Source organism: Lipotes vexillifer, unplaced genomic scaffold (assembly GCF_000442215.2).
Source record: "Lipotes vexillifer unplaced genomic scaffold, Lipotes_vexillifer_v1.1 scaffold189, whole genome shotgun sequence".
Taxonomy (NCBI): Eukaryota; Metazoa; Chordata; class Mammalia; order Artiodactyla; family Lipotidae; genus Lipotes; species Lipotes vexillifer.
In genome coordinates this window covers 1,670,199-1,687,215 of record NW_006785816.1, presented here as the reverse complement: position 1 = coordinate 1,687,215, position 17,017 = coordinate 1,670,199, and the positions used below count along the sequence as shown (strand labels likewise).

At 40.1% G+C, this 17,017-nt stretch overlaps 1 protein-coding gene across 1 annotated transcript in view; it reads left to right on the top strand.

Moving 5' to 3' along the window:
• Positions 1-17,017, top strand: part of ADCY10 (adenylate cyclase 10) — a 102,171-nt gene that overhangs the window by 49,474 nt on the left and 35,680 nt on the right. Inside the window, exons 17-20 of the mRNA XM_007458099.1 lie at positions 684-820; positions 12,547-12,675; positions 14,275-14,556; positions 14,664-14,954. Of these exons, the coding sequence (XP_007458161.1) occupies positions 684-820; positions 12,547-12,675; positions 14,275-14,556; positions 14,664-14,954 (839 nt within the window). The remainder of the gene's footprint in view (positions 1-683; positions 821-12,546; positions 12,676-14,274; positions 14,557-14,663; positions 14,955-17,017) is intronic.

The following is a 17,017-nucleotide window of genomic DNA, read 5'->3' as shown; positions in this document are numbered from 1 at the left end:
TAGCTATAAAGAGAAATAAGAAAGATCTACTGATATGGAGGGATGACCAGGATACATTGTTGAGTGAAAAAACAAGGGGTTGCCTAGTGTGCAGTATATATAACTTGCTGTCTTTTATCTAAGGAAGAGAGTGAAATATGTGTGTGCATTTTCTATAGTTTTAAAAAGAAACGTTGAAAAGATAAACCAGAAACTAATTTAAATGGTTACTTATAAGGTGAGGAAGGGAAGCAAGACTGAGGATGTACATTATTACATAGTTTTGACTTCGGAAAGATTTAAATAGTTTATTATGTAATTTTAAAAATGAAAGAAAGGGCTTCCCTGGTGGCGCAGTGGTTGAGAGTCCACCTGCCAATGCAGGGAACACGGGTTTGTGCCCCAGTCCGGAAAGATCCCACATGCCGCGGAGCGGCTGGGCCCGTGAGCCATGGCCGCTGAGCCTGCATGCGTCCGGAGCCTGTGCTCCGCAACGGGAGAGGCCACAACAGTGAGAGGCCTGCGTACAGCAAAAAAAAAAAAGAAAGAAAGAAAGAAAAAGCAATCCCTAAAAATGAAAAACAAACCAAAACAAATGGAGAAAGAGAAGTGATTATTTTCAGGTGATTGAGAAAACGCAAATATTTTTACTTCTTTAAAGATGGATCTTTGATAATATATATATTGCATTGTTTTCACTACAGGTACCTGGCCGAGGGAAGCTGTGGGATTCCATTTTACTGTGAAGAATTGCTTAAAAACCTGGACCATCACAGGGTACTCGTTTTCCAAACAATAGAGTCTGAGGAAAAGACAAATGTGACCTGGAATAACCTGTTCAGTAAGTCCCATAATGATGGTTCTTTCTCCCTGTCTCCTTCTGCAGAGAGGGTGGCAAGGGTGGGCTTTTCCATAGGCTGCTTCCTATACGGGTCAGAGGCTTTGGGGAGGCAAAGAACGTTGGACTTGATATCCCAGATTGTGAGAGAACTTAACATTGCCCGGGACTCACTGAACTGGGAGAAAGAATGTATTCGTGTAATAGAAATGAAAGAACACTGGAGAATCTTAAAGCCCAGAATCAGAACTGATGGGGGATGTAGATGTTATCTGGGAAAAAGGATAACTTGTTTTCCAGAGGTAAAATTATTAGCTCAAAGTGAATTGTCAACAAGGTTCTCATGCTACAGAGACATACAGAAGGATGAACTTTGATATGATGTCACAAAGAGGACAGTTGGAATTTTTAAGAAAATAGTTTTAGTGAAGGGAGAAGGGTAGGGTTTGGGGAATGGGGTAAGGATGCAAGCTGGGATGTAGAGGATTAAGGTTAACGTGAATGATAAGAAAATATCTGTGGTGCATATACTAGTTATTTAGGGAGACAGTGATGAGAAGAAAAATATCATATTCTAGCGAAAATAAAAAGAAAGAAAGAAACTATGTTTTGACACAAAGGAGACCATGAAGGTTTAAGAGATAGCATCTCTTCCATGAAAAGAGAGAGTATAAAGATGTAATCATCTCTGGGCTTTCTATCATCTCACACCGGTCAGAATGGCCATCACCAAAACATCCACAAACAATAAATGCTGGAGAGGGTGTGAAGAAAAGGGAACACGCTTGCACTGTTGGTGGGAATGTAAATTGATACAGCCACTATGGAGAACAGTATGGAGGTTCCTTAAAAAACTAAAAATAGAACTACCATATGACCCAGCAATCCCACTACTGGGCATATACCCTAAGAAAACCATAATTCAAAAAGAGTCATGTACTAAAATGTTCATTGCAGCTCTATTTACAATAGCCAGGACACAGAAGCAACCTAAGTGTCCATCAACAGATGAATAGATAAAGAAGATGTGGCACATATATACAATGGAATATTACTCAGCCATAAAAAGAAACAAAATTGAGTTATCTGTAGTGAGGTGGATGGACTTAGAGACTGTCATACAGAGTAAAGTAAGTCAGAAAGAGAAAAATAAATACTGTATGCTAACACATATATATGGAATCTAAAAAAAAATGGTCATGAAGAACCTAGGGGCAAGATGGGAATAAAGACACAGACCTACTAGAGAATGGACTTGAGGATACAGGGAGGGGGAAGGGTAAGCTGGGACGAAGTGAGAGAGTGGCATGGCCATATCCACACTACCAAATGTAAAATAGATAGCCAGTGGGAAGCAGCCACATAGCACAGGGAGATCAGCTCGGTGCTTTGTGACCACCTAGAGGGGTGGGATAGGGAGGGTGGAAGGGAGGGAGATGCAAGAGGGAAGAGATATGGGGACATATGTATATGTATAACTGATTCACTTTGTTATAAAGCAGAAACTAATACACCATTGTAAAGCAATTATACTCCAATAACGATGTTTAAAAAAAAGATGTAATCAAAAGAAAATTTTGGCCTTGAAGTTAGGAGTCCAGAGTTCCAGTTCCACATATGCCATTTAATAGCTAGTATTTTGGGATTAGTCACAACCTTTATGGCCAGGTACCTGCTATAAAATGGGGGCAGTGGGGCCTCCCTGGTGGTGCAGTGGTTGAGAGTCTGCCTGCCGATGCAGGGGACATGGGTTCGTGCCCCAGTCCGGGAGGATTCCCACATGCCTTGGAGCGGCTGGGCCCGTGAGCCATGGCCGCTGAGCCTGCGCGTCCGGAGCCTGTGCTCCTCAACGGGAAAAAAAAAAAAAAAAAAAAATGGGGGTGGTGGGGTAAAGGAAACTCAAATCCTTTCTTATTTATTCATTCAACAAACATCTACTGAGCACCTTCTCTCTGTCTGACACCACAGGAAGCATTCTGGGGACCTCTTGGAGTATAAATGAAGTGACTGAATACAATAATACTTTGCTGTCTCATTGATTTTTTTTAATTAAACTTTTTGAGGTGATTAAATTTACAGGCCGTTGTAAAAAATAATATAGAGAGATCCTGTGTACCCTTTGCCTAGTTTTCCCCAGTAGTAACATTAGCAAAACTTCAGTATAATCACAACCAGGTCCAATAAAGATGTTAAAAAATATATATATATCACAACCAGGATATTAATGTTGATACAGTCAAGATACAGAACATTTCCATCACCATGAGGATCCCTTACGTTGCCCTATGATAGCCACCGCCCACTTCTCTTCTACCCCTACTTCCTTCTTAACCCCTGGTAATCGCTAATCAGTTCTCCATTTCTATAATTTTGTCATTTAAAAAATTTTTATAAGTGGAATAATATTGTATATGTAATCTTTTGAGATTTTTTTTTTCACTCAGTGTAACTCTCTGGAGATTATCTAGGTTGTTCTGTGTATCAATAATTTGGTCTTATTAGCTGCTGAGTAGTGTTCCATGGTATGGACATACCTCCATTCATCTGTTGGAGGACATCTGGGCTGTTTACAAAAAAAAAGAAAAAGAATGTTAAAGAACATTACTGAGTCAGTTGACAAAACTGGATTATGGACAGTAAATTATTGTATCAATGTTAAATTTTCTGAAGATGATAAGTATATTCTACTATGTAAGAGAATGTTGTTACTCTTGGGGAATTCAGTGTAAAGTATATGGGGGTTAAAGGGCATGAATTATGCAACTTAACACTCAAATGAAATGCTTCAGAAAAAATAAGTACATATAGAGAGAACAAAGGCTGTAACAAATGGAGCAAAATGTTAACAGTAGATGAATTGGAATAAAGACTAACTATATAGTGTTATACTTACAACTTTTCATAAATTTGAAACTTACCAAATAAAATAATTTTTAAAAAACCAAACAACTTTTAGTGGTTTCCCATTGAGTTTACAATGAAATCCAAACTCCTTACCTTGGACTGGAGATCCCTGAGGGACCTTCCTTCCACCCCCTCTGTGGCCTCACCAATACTCTGAAATGTGCTCCAGCCACATTTCTGCTCCTCCAACACCCGAGCTCCTTTCTGCTCCCTCTCCTCTGGCATTTCACATACCTGCTCCCTCTCTCCCTTAGCTCAGGTGTTACCTCCTCACAGCCACTTTCTCTGACCATGCCTTGCTTAAGGAAGGCCTTCCTCTCTCTGCACTTTCCTGTTAGTCTCTATCACCAGGTTTATTTCTTTCACAAAACTGACTCACATTAGGAGATTATCTTATTAAGTCACTTTTCCTGTATTATGATTAGTTGCCTAAATATCTGTCTCCATAAATGTTAAGATCCTTGAGGGCTGGAAGCATGCATTAGCCACATTTATAGCCTTCCCAGGTTATGGTACATAAAAAGTCTGTACTGTGTTGATATGAACTCTCCAGCCCTTACTGTCTGTGCCTACTCACGTGGCACTTGTTTACTGCCTGGTCGTCTGGCTCTCTGTGTATATACCTTATCTTTCCAGGAGGTCAGGAACTTAGTATGTTCACCCTCATACTTCCACATCACCTATTTCAGTGTCTTGCAACTCAACTGTTAATGAATGACTGGAGGGACAAATAAGTAACGCATTTTGGAGTACCAGGAGAAAAATGACTAGGCAAGCTCACTATTCAAACTTCACCCCCCTTTTTTTTTTTTTTTTTTTTTGGTATCATATGGTATATTTACTATCCTATTCACTCAGCTGAAGATTTTCCAAACTCAGTTATTCCTCAACAATTGTACCATAATGGCTATGTAATATTTAAGGTAATCACTGTGTTATGGCTGGATATTTAGGCTATTTACAATATTTTAATGTTTGAGACTATGAGCATCTTTTTTCACCATATTTTTTCTGGATCACTATAATCATATGAGTTTCTAATATGAAAAATTACCTTGCTGAAAGTTATAATCTTAAGGATTTTGGTTAAATTGTTGTGGTTTTTTTAAACATCTTTCTTGGAGTTTAATTGCTTTACAATGGTGTGTTAGTTTCCACTGTATAACAAAGTGAATCATCTATGCATGCACATTTATCCCCATTTCTCTCCTCTCTTGCGTCTCCCTCCCACCCTCCCTATCCCACCCTCTAGGTGGATACAAAGCACCGAGCTGATCTCCCTGTGCCATGCGGCTGCTTCCCACTAGCTGTTTTACATTTGGTAGTGTGTATATCTCCATGCCACTCCTCACTTCATCCCAGCTTACCCTTCCCCCTCCCCGTGTCCTCAAGTCCATTCTCTACATCTGTGTCTTTATTCCTGTCCTTCCCCTAAGTTTTTCAGAACCATTTTTTTTTTTAGATTCCATATATATGTGTTAGCATACAGTATTTGTATTTCTCTTTCTGACTTACTTCACTCTGTATGACAGACTCTAGGTCCATCACCTCACCACAAATAACTCAATTTCATTTCTTTTTATGGCTGAGTAATACTCCATTGTATATATGTGGCACATCTTCTTTATCCATTCATCATTTGATGGGCACTTAGGTTGCTTCCATATCCTGGCTATCGTAAATAGTGCTGCAGTGAACATTGCGGTACATGACTCTTTTTGAATTATGGTTTTCTCAGGGTATATGGCAAGTACTGGGTTTGCTGGGTCATATGGTAGTTCTATTTTTAGTTTTTTAAGAAACCTCCATACTGTTCTCCATAGTGGCTGTATCAATTTACATTCCCACCAACAGCGCCACAGGGTTCCCTTTTCTCCACACCCTGTCCAGCATTTATTGTTTGTGGATTTTTTGATGATGGCCATTCTGACCAGTGTGAGGTGATACCTCATTGTAGTTTTGATTTACATTTCTCTAATGACTAGTGATGTTGAGCATCCTTTCATGTGTTTGTTGGCAATCTGTGTATCTTCTTTGGAGAAATGTCTATTTATGTCTTCTGCCCATTTTTGGATTGGGTTATTTGCTTTTTTGATCTTGAGCTGCATGAGCTGCTTGTATATTTTGGAGATTAATCCTTTGTTATCAGCTCCATTTACAAATATTTTCTCCCATTTTGAGGATTGTCTTTTCATCTTGTTTCTAGTTTCCTGTGCTGTGCGAAAGTTTTTAAGTTTCATTAGGTCCTATTTGTGTATTTTTGCTTTTATTTCCATTTCTCTAGGAGGTGGGTCAAAAGGGATCTTGCTGTGATTTATGTCATAGAGTGTTCTGCCTATGTTTTCCTCTAAGAGTTTTATAATGTCTGGCCTTACATTTAGGTCTTTAATCCATTTTGACATTCTTTTTGTGTATGGTGTTAGGGAGTGTTCTAATTTCATTCTTTTACATGTAGCTGTCCAGTTTTCCCAGCACCACTTACTGAAGAGGCTGTCTTTTCTCCACTGTACATTCCTGCCTCCTTTATCAAAGATAATGTGACCATGACTGGAGGGACAAATAAGTAACGCTTTTGGAGTACCAGGAGAAAAATGACTAGGCAAGCTCACTATATGTGCGTGGGTTTATCTCTGGGCTTTCTATCCTGTTCCATTGATCTATCTTTCTGTTTTTGTGCCAGTACCATACTGTCTTGATTACTGTAGCTTTGTAATATAGTCTGAAGTCAGGGAGCCTGATTCCTCCACCTCCATTTTTCTTTCTCAAGATTGCTTTGGCTATTCAGGGTCTTTTGTGTTTCCATGCAAATTGTGAAATTTTTGTTCTAGTTCTGTGAAAAATGCCAGTGGTAGTTTGATAGGGATTGCATTGAACCTGTAGATTGCTTTGGGTAGTAGAGTCATTTTCACAATGTTGATTCTTCCAATCCAAGAACATGGTATATCTCTCCATCCGTTTGTATCATCTTCAATTTCTTTCATCAGTGTCTTATAGTTTTCTGCATACAGGTCTTTTGTCTCCTTAGGTAGGTTTATTCCTAGGTATTTTATTCTTTCTGTTGCAGTGGTAAATGGGAGTGTTTCCTTAATTTCTCTTTCAGATTTTTCGTCATTAGTATCTAGGAATGCAAGAGATTTCTGTGCATTAATTTTGTATCCTGCAACTTTACCAAATTCATTGATTAGCTCTAGCAGTTTTCTGGTAGCATCTTTAGGATTATCTATGTATAGTATCATGTCATCTGCAAACAGTGTCACTTTTACTGCTTCTTTTCTGATTTAGATTCCTTTTATTTCTTTTTCTTCTCTGACTGCTGTGGCTAAAACTTCAAAACTATGTTGAATAGTAGTGGTTAGAATGGGCAACCTTGTCTTTTTCCTTATCTTAGTGGAAATGGCTTCAATTTTTCACCATTGAGAACAATGCTCACTGTTGGTTTGTCATATATGGCCTTTATTATGTTCAGGCAAGTTCCCTCTATGCTTACTCTCTGGAGGGTTTTTATCATAAATGGGTGTTGAAAGCTTTCTCTGCATCTATTGAGATGATCATATGGTTTTTCTCCTTCAACTTGTTAATATGGTGTATCACATTGATTGATTTGCATATATTGAAGAATCCTTGCATTCCTGGGATAAACCCCATTTGATCATGGTGTATGATCCCTTTAATGTGTTGTTCGATTCTGCTTGCTAGTATTTTGTTGAGGATTTTTACATCTATGTTCATCGGTGATACTGGCCTGAAGTTTTCTTTTTTTGTGACATCTTTGTCTGGTTTTGGTGTCAGGGTGATGGTGGCCTCGCAGAATGAGTTTGGGAGTGTTCCTCCCTCTGCTATATTTTGGAAGAGTTTGAGAAGGATAGGTGTTAGCTCGTCCCTAAATGTTTAATAGAATTCACCTGTGAAGCCATCTGGTACTGGACTTTTGTTTGTTGGAAGATTTTTAATCCCAGTTTCAATTTCAGTGCTTGTGATTGGTCTGTTTATAATTTCTATTTCTTCCTGGTTCAGTCTCAGAAAGTTGTGCTTTTCTAAGAATTTGTCCATTTCTTCCAAGTTGTCCATTTTATTGGCATAGAGTTGCTTGTAGTAATCCCTCATGATCTTTTGTATTTCTGCAGTGTCAGTTTTTACTTCTTTTTCATCTCTAATTCTATTGATTTGAGTCTTCTCCCTTTTTTTCTTCATGAGTCTGTATAATGGTTTATCAATTTTGTTTATCTTCTCAAAGAACCAGCTTTTAGTTTCACTGATCTTAGCTATTGTTTCCTTCATTTCTGATCTGATCTTTATGATTCCTTTCCTTCTGCTAACTTTGGGGTTTTTATGTTTTTCTTTCTCTAACTGCTTTAGGTGTAAGGTTAGGTTGTTTATTTGAGATGTTTCTTGTTTCTTGAGGCTGGATTGTATTGCTATAAACTTCCCTCTTAGAACTGTTTTTGCTGCATCCCATAGGTTTTGGGTCATCGTGTTTTCATTGTCATTTGTTTGTACATATTTTTTGAGTTCCTCTTTGATTTATTCAGTAATCTCTTGGTTATTTAGTATTGTACTTTTAGCCTCCATGTGTTTGTATTTTTTACAGATTTTTTTCCTGTAATTGATATCTAGTCTCATAGCATTGTGGTTGGAAAAGATACTTGATACAATTTCAATTTTCTTAAATTTACCAAGGCTTGATTTGTGACCGAAGATATGATCTATCCTGGAGAATGTTCCATGAGCACTTGAGAAGAAAGTGTGTTCTGTTGTTTTTGGATGGATTGTCCTACAAATATCAATTAAGTCCATCTTGTTTAATGTATCATTTAAAGCTTGTGTTTCCTTATTTATTTTCATTTTGGATGATCTGTCCATTGGTGAAAGTGGGGTGTTAAAGTTCCCTACCATGATTGTGTTACGTTGATTTCCCATTTTATGGCAGTTAGCATTTGCCTTATGTATTGAGGTGCTCCTATGTTGGGTGCATAAATATTTACAACTGTTATATCTTCTTCTTGGATTGATCCTTTGATCATTATGTAGTGTCCTTCTTTGTCTCTTGTAATAGTCTTTAAAGTCTATTTTGTCTGATATGAGAATTGCTACACCAGCTTTCTTTTGATTTCCTTTTGCATGGAATATCTTTTTCCATCCCCTCACTTTCAGTCCGTATGTGTCCCTAGGTCTGAAGTGGGTCTCTTGTAGACAGCATATATACGGGTCTTGTTTTCGTGTCCATTCAGCCAGTGTATGTCTTTTCATTTGAGCATTTAATCCATTTACATTTAAGGTAATTATCCATATGTATGTTCCTATTACCATTTTCTTAATTGTTTTGTGTTTTTTATTGTAGGTTTTTTCCTTCTCTTGTGTTTCCTACCTAGAGAAGTTCCTTTACCATTTGTTGTAAAACTGATTTGGTGGTGCTGAATTCTCTTAGGTTTTGCTTGTCTGTAAAGCTTTTAATTTCTCCGTCAAGTCTGAATGAGATCCTTGCTGGGTAGAGTAATCTTGGTTGTGGTTTTTCCCTTTCATCACTTTAAATATGTCCTGCCACTCCCTTCTGGCTTGCGAAGTTTCTGCTGACAGATCAGCTGTTAACCTTATGGGGATTCCTGTGTATTTTATTTGTTGCTTTCCCCTTGCTGCTTTTAATATTTTTCCTTTGTATTTAATTTTTGATAGTTTGATTAATATGTGTCTTGGCATGTTTCTCCTTGGATTTTTCCTATATGGGACTCTCTGTGCTTCTTGGACTTGATTGACTATTTCTTTTCCCATATTAGGGAAGTTTTCAGCTATAATCTCTTCAAATATTTTCTCAGTCCCTTTTTTTTCTCTTCTTCTTCTGGGACCCCTATAATTAGAATGTCAGTGCATTTAATGTTGTCCCAGAGGTCTCTGAGACTGTCTGAATTCTTTTCAGTCTTTTTTCTTTATTCTGCTCTGCAGTAGTTATTTCCACTATTTTATCTTCCAGGTCACTTATCCGTTCTTCTGCCTCAGTTATTCTGCTATTGATTCCTTCTAGAGAATTTTAAATTTCATTTACTGTGTTGTTCATCATTGTTTGTTTGCTCTTTAGTTCTCCTAGGTCTTTGTTAAACATTTCTTGTATTTTCTCCATTCTATTTCCAAGATTTTGGATCATCTTTACTATCATTACTCTGAATTCTTTTTCAGTTAGACTGCCTATTTCCTCTTCATTTGTTTGGTCTGTTGGGTTTTTATCTTGCTCCTTCATCTGCTGTGTATTTCTCTGTCTTCTCATTTTGCTTAATTTACTGTGTTTTAGGTCTCCTTTTCACAGGCTGCATGTTCATAGTTCCTGTTGTTTCTGGTGTCTACCCCCAGTGGGTAAGTTTGGTTCAGTGAGTTGTGTAGGCTTTCTGGTGAAGGGGACTGCTGCCTATGCTCTGGTGGATGAGGCTGGATCTTGTTTTTCTGGTGGGCAGGACCACGTCCGGTGGTGCACTTTGGGGTGTCTGTGAACTTATTATATTTTCAGGCAGCCTCTCTGCTAATGGGTAGGGTTGTGTTCCTGTCTTGCTAGTTGTTTGGCACAGGATGTCTAGCACTGTAGCTTGCTGGTTGTTGAGTGGAGCTGGGTCTTAGCATTGAGATGGAGATCTCTGTGAGAGCTTTCGTCATTTGATATTATGTGGAGCCGGGAGGTTTCAGGTGTTCCAATGTCCTGAACTCAGCTCTCCCACCTCAGAGGCTCAGGTGTGACACCTGGCCAGAGCACCAAGACCCTGTCACCCACTCGGCTCAGAAGAAAAGGGAGAAAGAAAAAGAAAGAATGAAAGAAAAAATAAAATAAAATAATTAAAATAAAAATTTAAAAAATATTATTTTTTAAAAAGTAATAAAAACAAAGGAAAGAAAGAAGAGAGCAACCAAGCCAAAAAACAAATCCACCAATGACAACAAACGCTAAAAACTATACCAAAAACCCCCCAAAAAACAAAACGGACAGACAGACCCCTAGGCCAAATGGTAAATGCAAAGCTATACAGACAAAATCACACAAAGAAGCATACACATACACACTCACAAAAAGAGAAAAAGGAGGGGATTCCCTGGTGGTGCAGTGGTTAAGAATCTGCCTGCCAATGCTGGAGACATGGTTTGAGCCCTGGTCCAGGAAGATTCCACATGCCGTGGAGCAGCTAAGCCCGTGCGCCGCAACTACTGAGGCTGCACTCTAGATCCCGTGAGCCACAACTAGCCGTGGAGCAGCTAAGCCCGTGTGCCACAACTACTGAGCCTGAGCTCTAGAGCCCACGTGCCACAACTACTGAAGCCCACGTGCCTAGAGCCCGTGCTCCGCAACAAGAGAAGCCACCACGACGAGAAGCCTGCACACTGCGATGAAGAGTAGCCCCCATTCGCCGCAAGTAGAGAAAGCCCGCACACAGCAACAAAGACCCAATGCAGCCAAAATAAATAAATAAATAAATTTATTTATTTTAAATAAAAGAGAGAGATAAAGGAAAATATATACATATAAAAGAAAAGGAAGAGAGCAACCAAATCAATAAACAAATCTACCAGTGATAATAAGCTCTAAATACTAATCTAAAATGAACATAAAGCCAGAAACAAATTAGATGCAGAAAGCAAACCCCAAGTCTACAGTTTCTCCCAACGTCCACCGCATCAATTTTGGGATGATTCGTTGTCTATTCATGTATTCCACAGATGCCAGGTACTTCAAGGTGATTGTGGAGATTTAATCTGCTGCTCCTGAGGCTGCTGGGAGAGATTCCCCTCTCTTCTTTGTTCACACAGCTCCTGGGGTTCAGCTTTGGATTTGGCCCCTCCTCTGTGTGTAGGTCGCCTGTGGGCATCTCTTCCCCGCTCAGACAGGACGGGGTTAAAGCAGCAGCTGATTCAGGGGCTCTGGCTCGCTCAGGCCTGGGGAGGGAGGGGTACAGATGCGGGGTGAGCCTGCGGCAGCAGAGACCAGCATGACGTTGCACCAGCCTGAGGCACGCCGTGCGTTCTCCCGGGGAAGTTTTCCCTGGATCACGGGACCCTGGCAGTGGGGAGCTGCACAGGCTCCCGGGAGGGGAGGTGTGGTTAGTGACCCGTGCTCGCACACAGGCTTCTTGGTGGCTGCAGCAGCAGCCTTAGCATTTCATGCCCATCTCTGGTGTCTGCAATGATACTCACAGCTCGCACCTGTCTCTAGAGCTCGTTTAGGCGGTGTTCTGAATCCCCTCTCCTCGCACACCCTTTTGGAAAGTCTGAGGTCTTCTGCCAGCACTCAGTAGGTGTTCTGTAGGGGTTGTTCCACATGTAGATGTATTTTTGATGTATTTGTGGGGGGGAAGGTGATCTCCATGTCTTACTCCTCCACCATCTTGAAATCTTCACCATTTTTAATATCTCTTTCTGACAATAACCACATCTTAAGTAGAGTACAGTCTTCCACAGAATGTGTTTGCCTCCGAGTGTGGGTATTTCAATGTATATATATATAAGTATATATATATATAAGTATATAATAAGTATATATATAAGTATATATATATATATATATAAGTATATAATATAAGCTATATTTGTAAAACTGCATGTCTTATGGAAGACATCCTGTAGTTATTACCAATCCTTTTTTTCTTGGGGGGAGGGGAGGAAAAACATGTTCTGAGTAAATTTTGATTTTCGTATATCAGTTTTACATTAAACACAGTATTCCAGAATACTTTACAAACCAACACACAACTCTGCCTGCTCTTTCCCATGTGAGACCCATCTCGAAGTTTATTGGAAAATCCAGATAATAATAGGACAATGACTCTCAACTTTTCTTCCCTTTTACCTCTCTATAGAGAATTTTGCTAAGCCAACAGAGGACTTAAAAAAATTTACTTTTGGTCTTGAGGAGGGAAATAAAGAAGTCTGTAACCTTGCTAGTGGTGTCAGATTGAAAAACTTGTCACTGCCGGCATCATTAAAAGGTAAAGAAAATTTGACCTGGTGTTCATTTTCCAGGACCTAGATTCCCCTCTTGCTTTCTCTAGGATGCCTCCAACAAAGGAGAAAGGAAGATAGAAGACTGGCTTTGTTTTTATTGTGTGTTGCCCAGGCAATGGGAAGGTTCCATTACAAGCTTGGCTTTTCTGCTTCTAAATAGGAGCCACCTTCCCCCTGTGCATATGCTGGAGTCTGATTTGAACAAAGTTTTATTCAACTGCATAAAAGAAAGAGGTATAGTACATTTTCAATTAAACAGAAATCAAGTAGTGAGAGAGAAAATCTAACAGTGATACTTTTCCTGCTATCTACTTCCATAAGAAATGACAAGTGAATTTATATCAGGGATGCACTGTTATTCATTTCAAGAAAAATGAATTTCAAGCAGTGTTCTAGCATGCATTCAGCTCCAATCCATGCCATCTGTAAAATGTTCAACTTCAAATGTTTAGTACAAGGATGAGACCTCAAGTTCTCTATCTCCAAAAGAGCATCATTTGTGTTTCATTCACTATGTCTACTAAAATAGCAAGGTGGATTAGCTTGGTTTCTTTTAATCAATACTTTTTTATTGAAGTATAGTTGATTTACAATGTTGTGTTAATTTCTGCTGTACAGCCAAATGATTCAGTTATACGTACATATATATATTCTTTTTTTTTTTTTTTTTGGCCACACCATGTGGCTCTCAGTTCCCTGACCCGGAATTGAACCCAGGCCATGGCAGTGAAAGCCTGGAATCCTAACCACTAGGCAACCAGGGAATTCCCACATTCTCTTTTTTTAAAATATTTTTTTTATTATGGTTTATTATAGGATACTGAATATAGTTCTCTGTGCTATACAGTAGCCTTTGTTTATCTGTTCTACATATAAAAGCTTACATCTGCTAACCCTACTTATATCTGGACTAGCTTGGTTTCTACAATGTTCTGTGGACATATTGAGAAGTTCATATTTTGTCCCTGAGGAGGGTGATGTAATATAGAAGGACATCCTGGTCAAGATGTCCAAGAAGCCATGTGAGCTATGATACCCGAGCTTAGATGAGAAGATGGAATTGGAGCTAGGAGCTCTCTGACACTTGGTCATGAGCATAGAGATGGTAATGGGTTGTCACAAGAATAACTGAATCCCTGAGGCAGATAGAGAGAAAGCTTATTGCTAGGAAGTTCCAGGAGAAAGGGCAGCCAGTGAAGAAGACAGAGAATGAGCTGCTGGAGAAGTCAACACAGAACACGGATGGTAGGCCCTTCTCCTTCTGACCACTTCTCAGCATGACCTCTGCTCTCCTCACACACCCTTGTCACACTTTAACACAAAATCAGAACACCTTGAAATCAATCTTTTTGTCATGGCCAATGGGACATGCATATTTTTAGGTCATAGCATCTCCATCTTTTGTACTCCCGACACAAGTGCTATCTGTGAAATAGGTACTAAGCAAATACTCCTTTTGGCCTAGCTCAGCTGGGTGTAGTTCTATTGAACAAGAACTAGAGAACAGGACAGTTGTCCATCTCTAGAATGTATTTGATAAAGACAGATGACTCGTTCCCTATTGTGTGGCTTTCCACCTGCAGAAATCTCTCTGGTCCAGCTGGATAGCATGAGCCTGTCCCGCCAGATGTTGGTGAGATGTGCAGCCATCATTGGCCTGACCTTCACTACGGAACTGTTGTATGAGATTCTCCCTTGTTGGAACATGAAGATGATGATCAATGCCCTGGCAACCCTCGTGAAATCCAATGTCTTTCATTGTTTCCGGAATGGCAAGGAGCTACTAATAGCCCTAAAACAGAACGCGGCCTCGTTTGAGGTGAATTATCGTTCCCTCTCTCTGCAACCACCCTCTGAAGGAATGGGTAAGTAGAGCCTGGAAGTGACCCATATTTCCTTTAGTTTAAGGCACATCTTGCTAAAAGAACTGATCTGTATTTTGTAACAGGGGCTGACTTTCTGTCCTCTCTAGCCCATGGCGAAGAGGAAGAGCTCCGTGAGCTGGAAAGTGAGGTGATTGAGTGCCACATCATTCGATTCTGCAGCCCGATGATGCAGAAAACAGCCTATGAGCTGTGGCTGAAAGACCAGAAGAAAGCCATGCACTTGAAATGTGCCCGCTTTCTGGAAGAAAATGCCCACAGGTGTGACCACTGCCGAAGTGGAGACTTCGTCCCCTTTCACCACTTTGCAGTGGACATCCGGCTCAACACTTTGGACTTGGATACCATTAGGAAGATGGCTAAGTCCCATGGATTTCAAAGTAAACTTTCTTCGTTCCTAATTAGTCCTAACTATAACTGGGGAACGTGGAGACAAGACCTAGAAGAAGTGGGTCTGGACCGTGAGGATTTCAAGTCCTCTGCAGGCTCGGGCACCATGAATGATGAGACGTGAGCAGTGTAGGTCAGCAGGGCAGGAAATTGGGGAGTATACAGGTAGCTGAGTTGGCAGAACCAATCTCACTGTGAGACTGTCAGGGAGGATTCGGGCGTAAGGACTCTGGCAAAGTGGGGTGTGACCAGAGCCCAAATTAAAATGTCCAAAGGAATAAAACAGACCCAGCTTCCTTCGCACCAAGGGATGGAATCCAAGGAGAGTAGCGGGTAGGGAGCGGGGTCTGACATGAAGTGGGGGGGAGAGCAAGATCCGAGAGGGAGTGGTGTTTCTTGGCAGATAAAATGTTGTTGCTCTGTCTAGTTTGAAACAAGGTTCCAGTGGAAAAAATGTATGAGTGTCAGTGCTAGGAAGATGTCTTCCTTGGAATCAGTTAGATGACACAGAAGACCTCACACCTAATGAGGCCAGAGTGGCCTGTGGCTGCACCAGGATCAACCTGCCCTCCCAGAGTTTGGGAAAGGATGTGTGAGGGTTTCCTATAAATCAGATATAACTCACCTGGGAGAAAAAGCCAGCCTGGCATCATTTTAAGTTGTTCCCAAGAGTACCCCTAGGAGTGTGAGAAGACCCCTAGTAGTGGGCTGCTAGAATAAAACAGGCACCTAGAGGGCAGGTGATGGACAGCTGAAGAGGATGCATGACTGGATCAAGGGATCCTCAGTGAAGGATCCCAGCACAGGGCCATAGTCAAAAAACCAATGAAAGCATTAATAGGAGAGAGTCAACTGACAGAGATAAGAGAAAAGGGAAAGAATACAGTTAAGTCCCCTATATAGGAACCTTCAAGTTGCGAACTTTCAAAGATGTGAATGTGCGTTCGCATGTCCAGTCATGTAAGTTAGTTCATGTGTCTGACGTACATTGTCATGTGTGCATCCTCTACAAGTGGTGGTGCTTTTGTGTACTTTACAGTACTGTATAGAGTACAGTAGTACAGTATCTTTATTACAAGCCCAGGGTGTCCAGAAGCAAGCATAAAAGCAGCAGTGATGTAGCTGGTACTACTGTACTTTTCAAGGTACTGTACTGTAAGATTAAAAATGCTTTACTTTTGTGTTTGTTTTTTATGTATTATTTGTGTGAAAAGTATTTTAAACTTATTATAGTACAGTACTATACAGATGATTGTGTTAGTTGGGTACCAAGGCTAACTTTGTTGGACTTAACGAACAAATTGGACTTGATGAACGTGTTCTCAGAACGGAACTCATTTGTATGTAGGGGACTTACTGTATTCCAGACTCTGTGCGATCAGTGTCTTATTTTATATACACATTATATATATAAACAAATTATATATAAGCTACATATATTATATATGTATGTTTTAATTATTTATTTGGTGAGGGGTAAAATCAGCTGGCAGCTAGCAGACAGTTTAGCCTGAGTAGTTCGTTGGTCTTAAGCAGGCTGGCTAGGGCCACCAAAGGAAACAACTCTAGTTATTTCAGGTTCTCCAATGTTCCTTAACCGTTTGACTCTGGAGCATATGTTACCAGATATCTCTGAGTCATATCTACTGATGTCCTTTCAACAGAACCTCCACCTGATTGAGGCCAGGGCTTGACTATTTCCCTTATAATTTTTCACCTATTTAAAAGAGTATCAACTAGACATCTTTAAATAAAGACATTTTTTAGATTTCCTGAAAGTTTTACCATAAAAGCAATAGTCCCATGACCTACTGCCCTGCATATGTATGTTCAATATTTCTTCTCAGGGGCAAACATTTTTAACTTAGCTGTTCCCTCTAGCCTTTGCTCCTGTTAATAGTGTCTTTTTGTTTTCCTCTTTTTTTCTTTTTTTCGGTACGGGGGCTTCTCACTGTTGTGGCCTCTCCTGTTGCGGAGCACAAGCTCCGGACGCGCAGGCTTAGCGGCCATGGCTCACGGGCCTAGCCACTCCGCGGCATGTGGGATCTTCCCG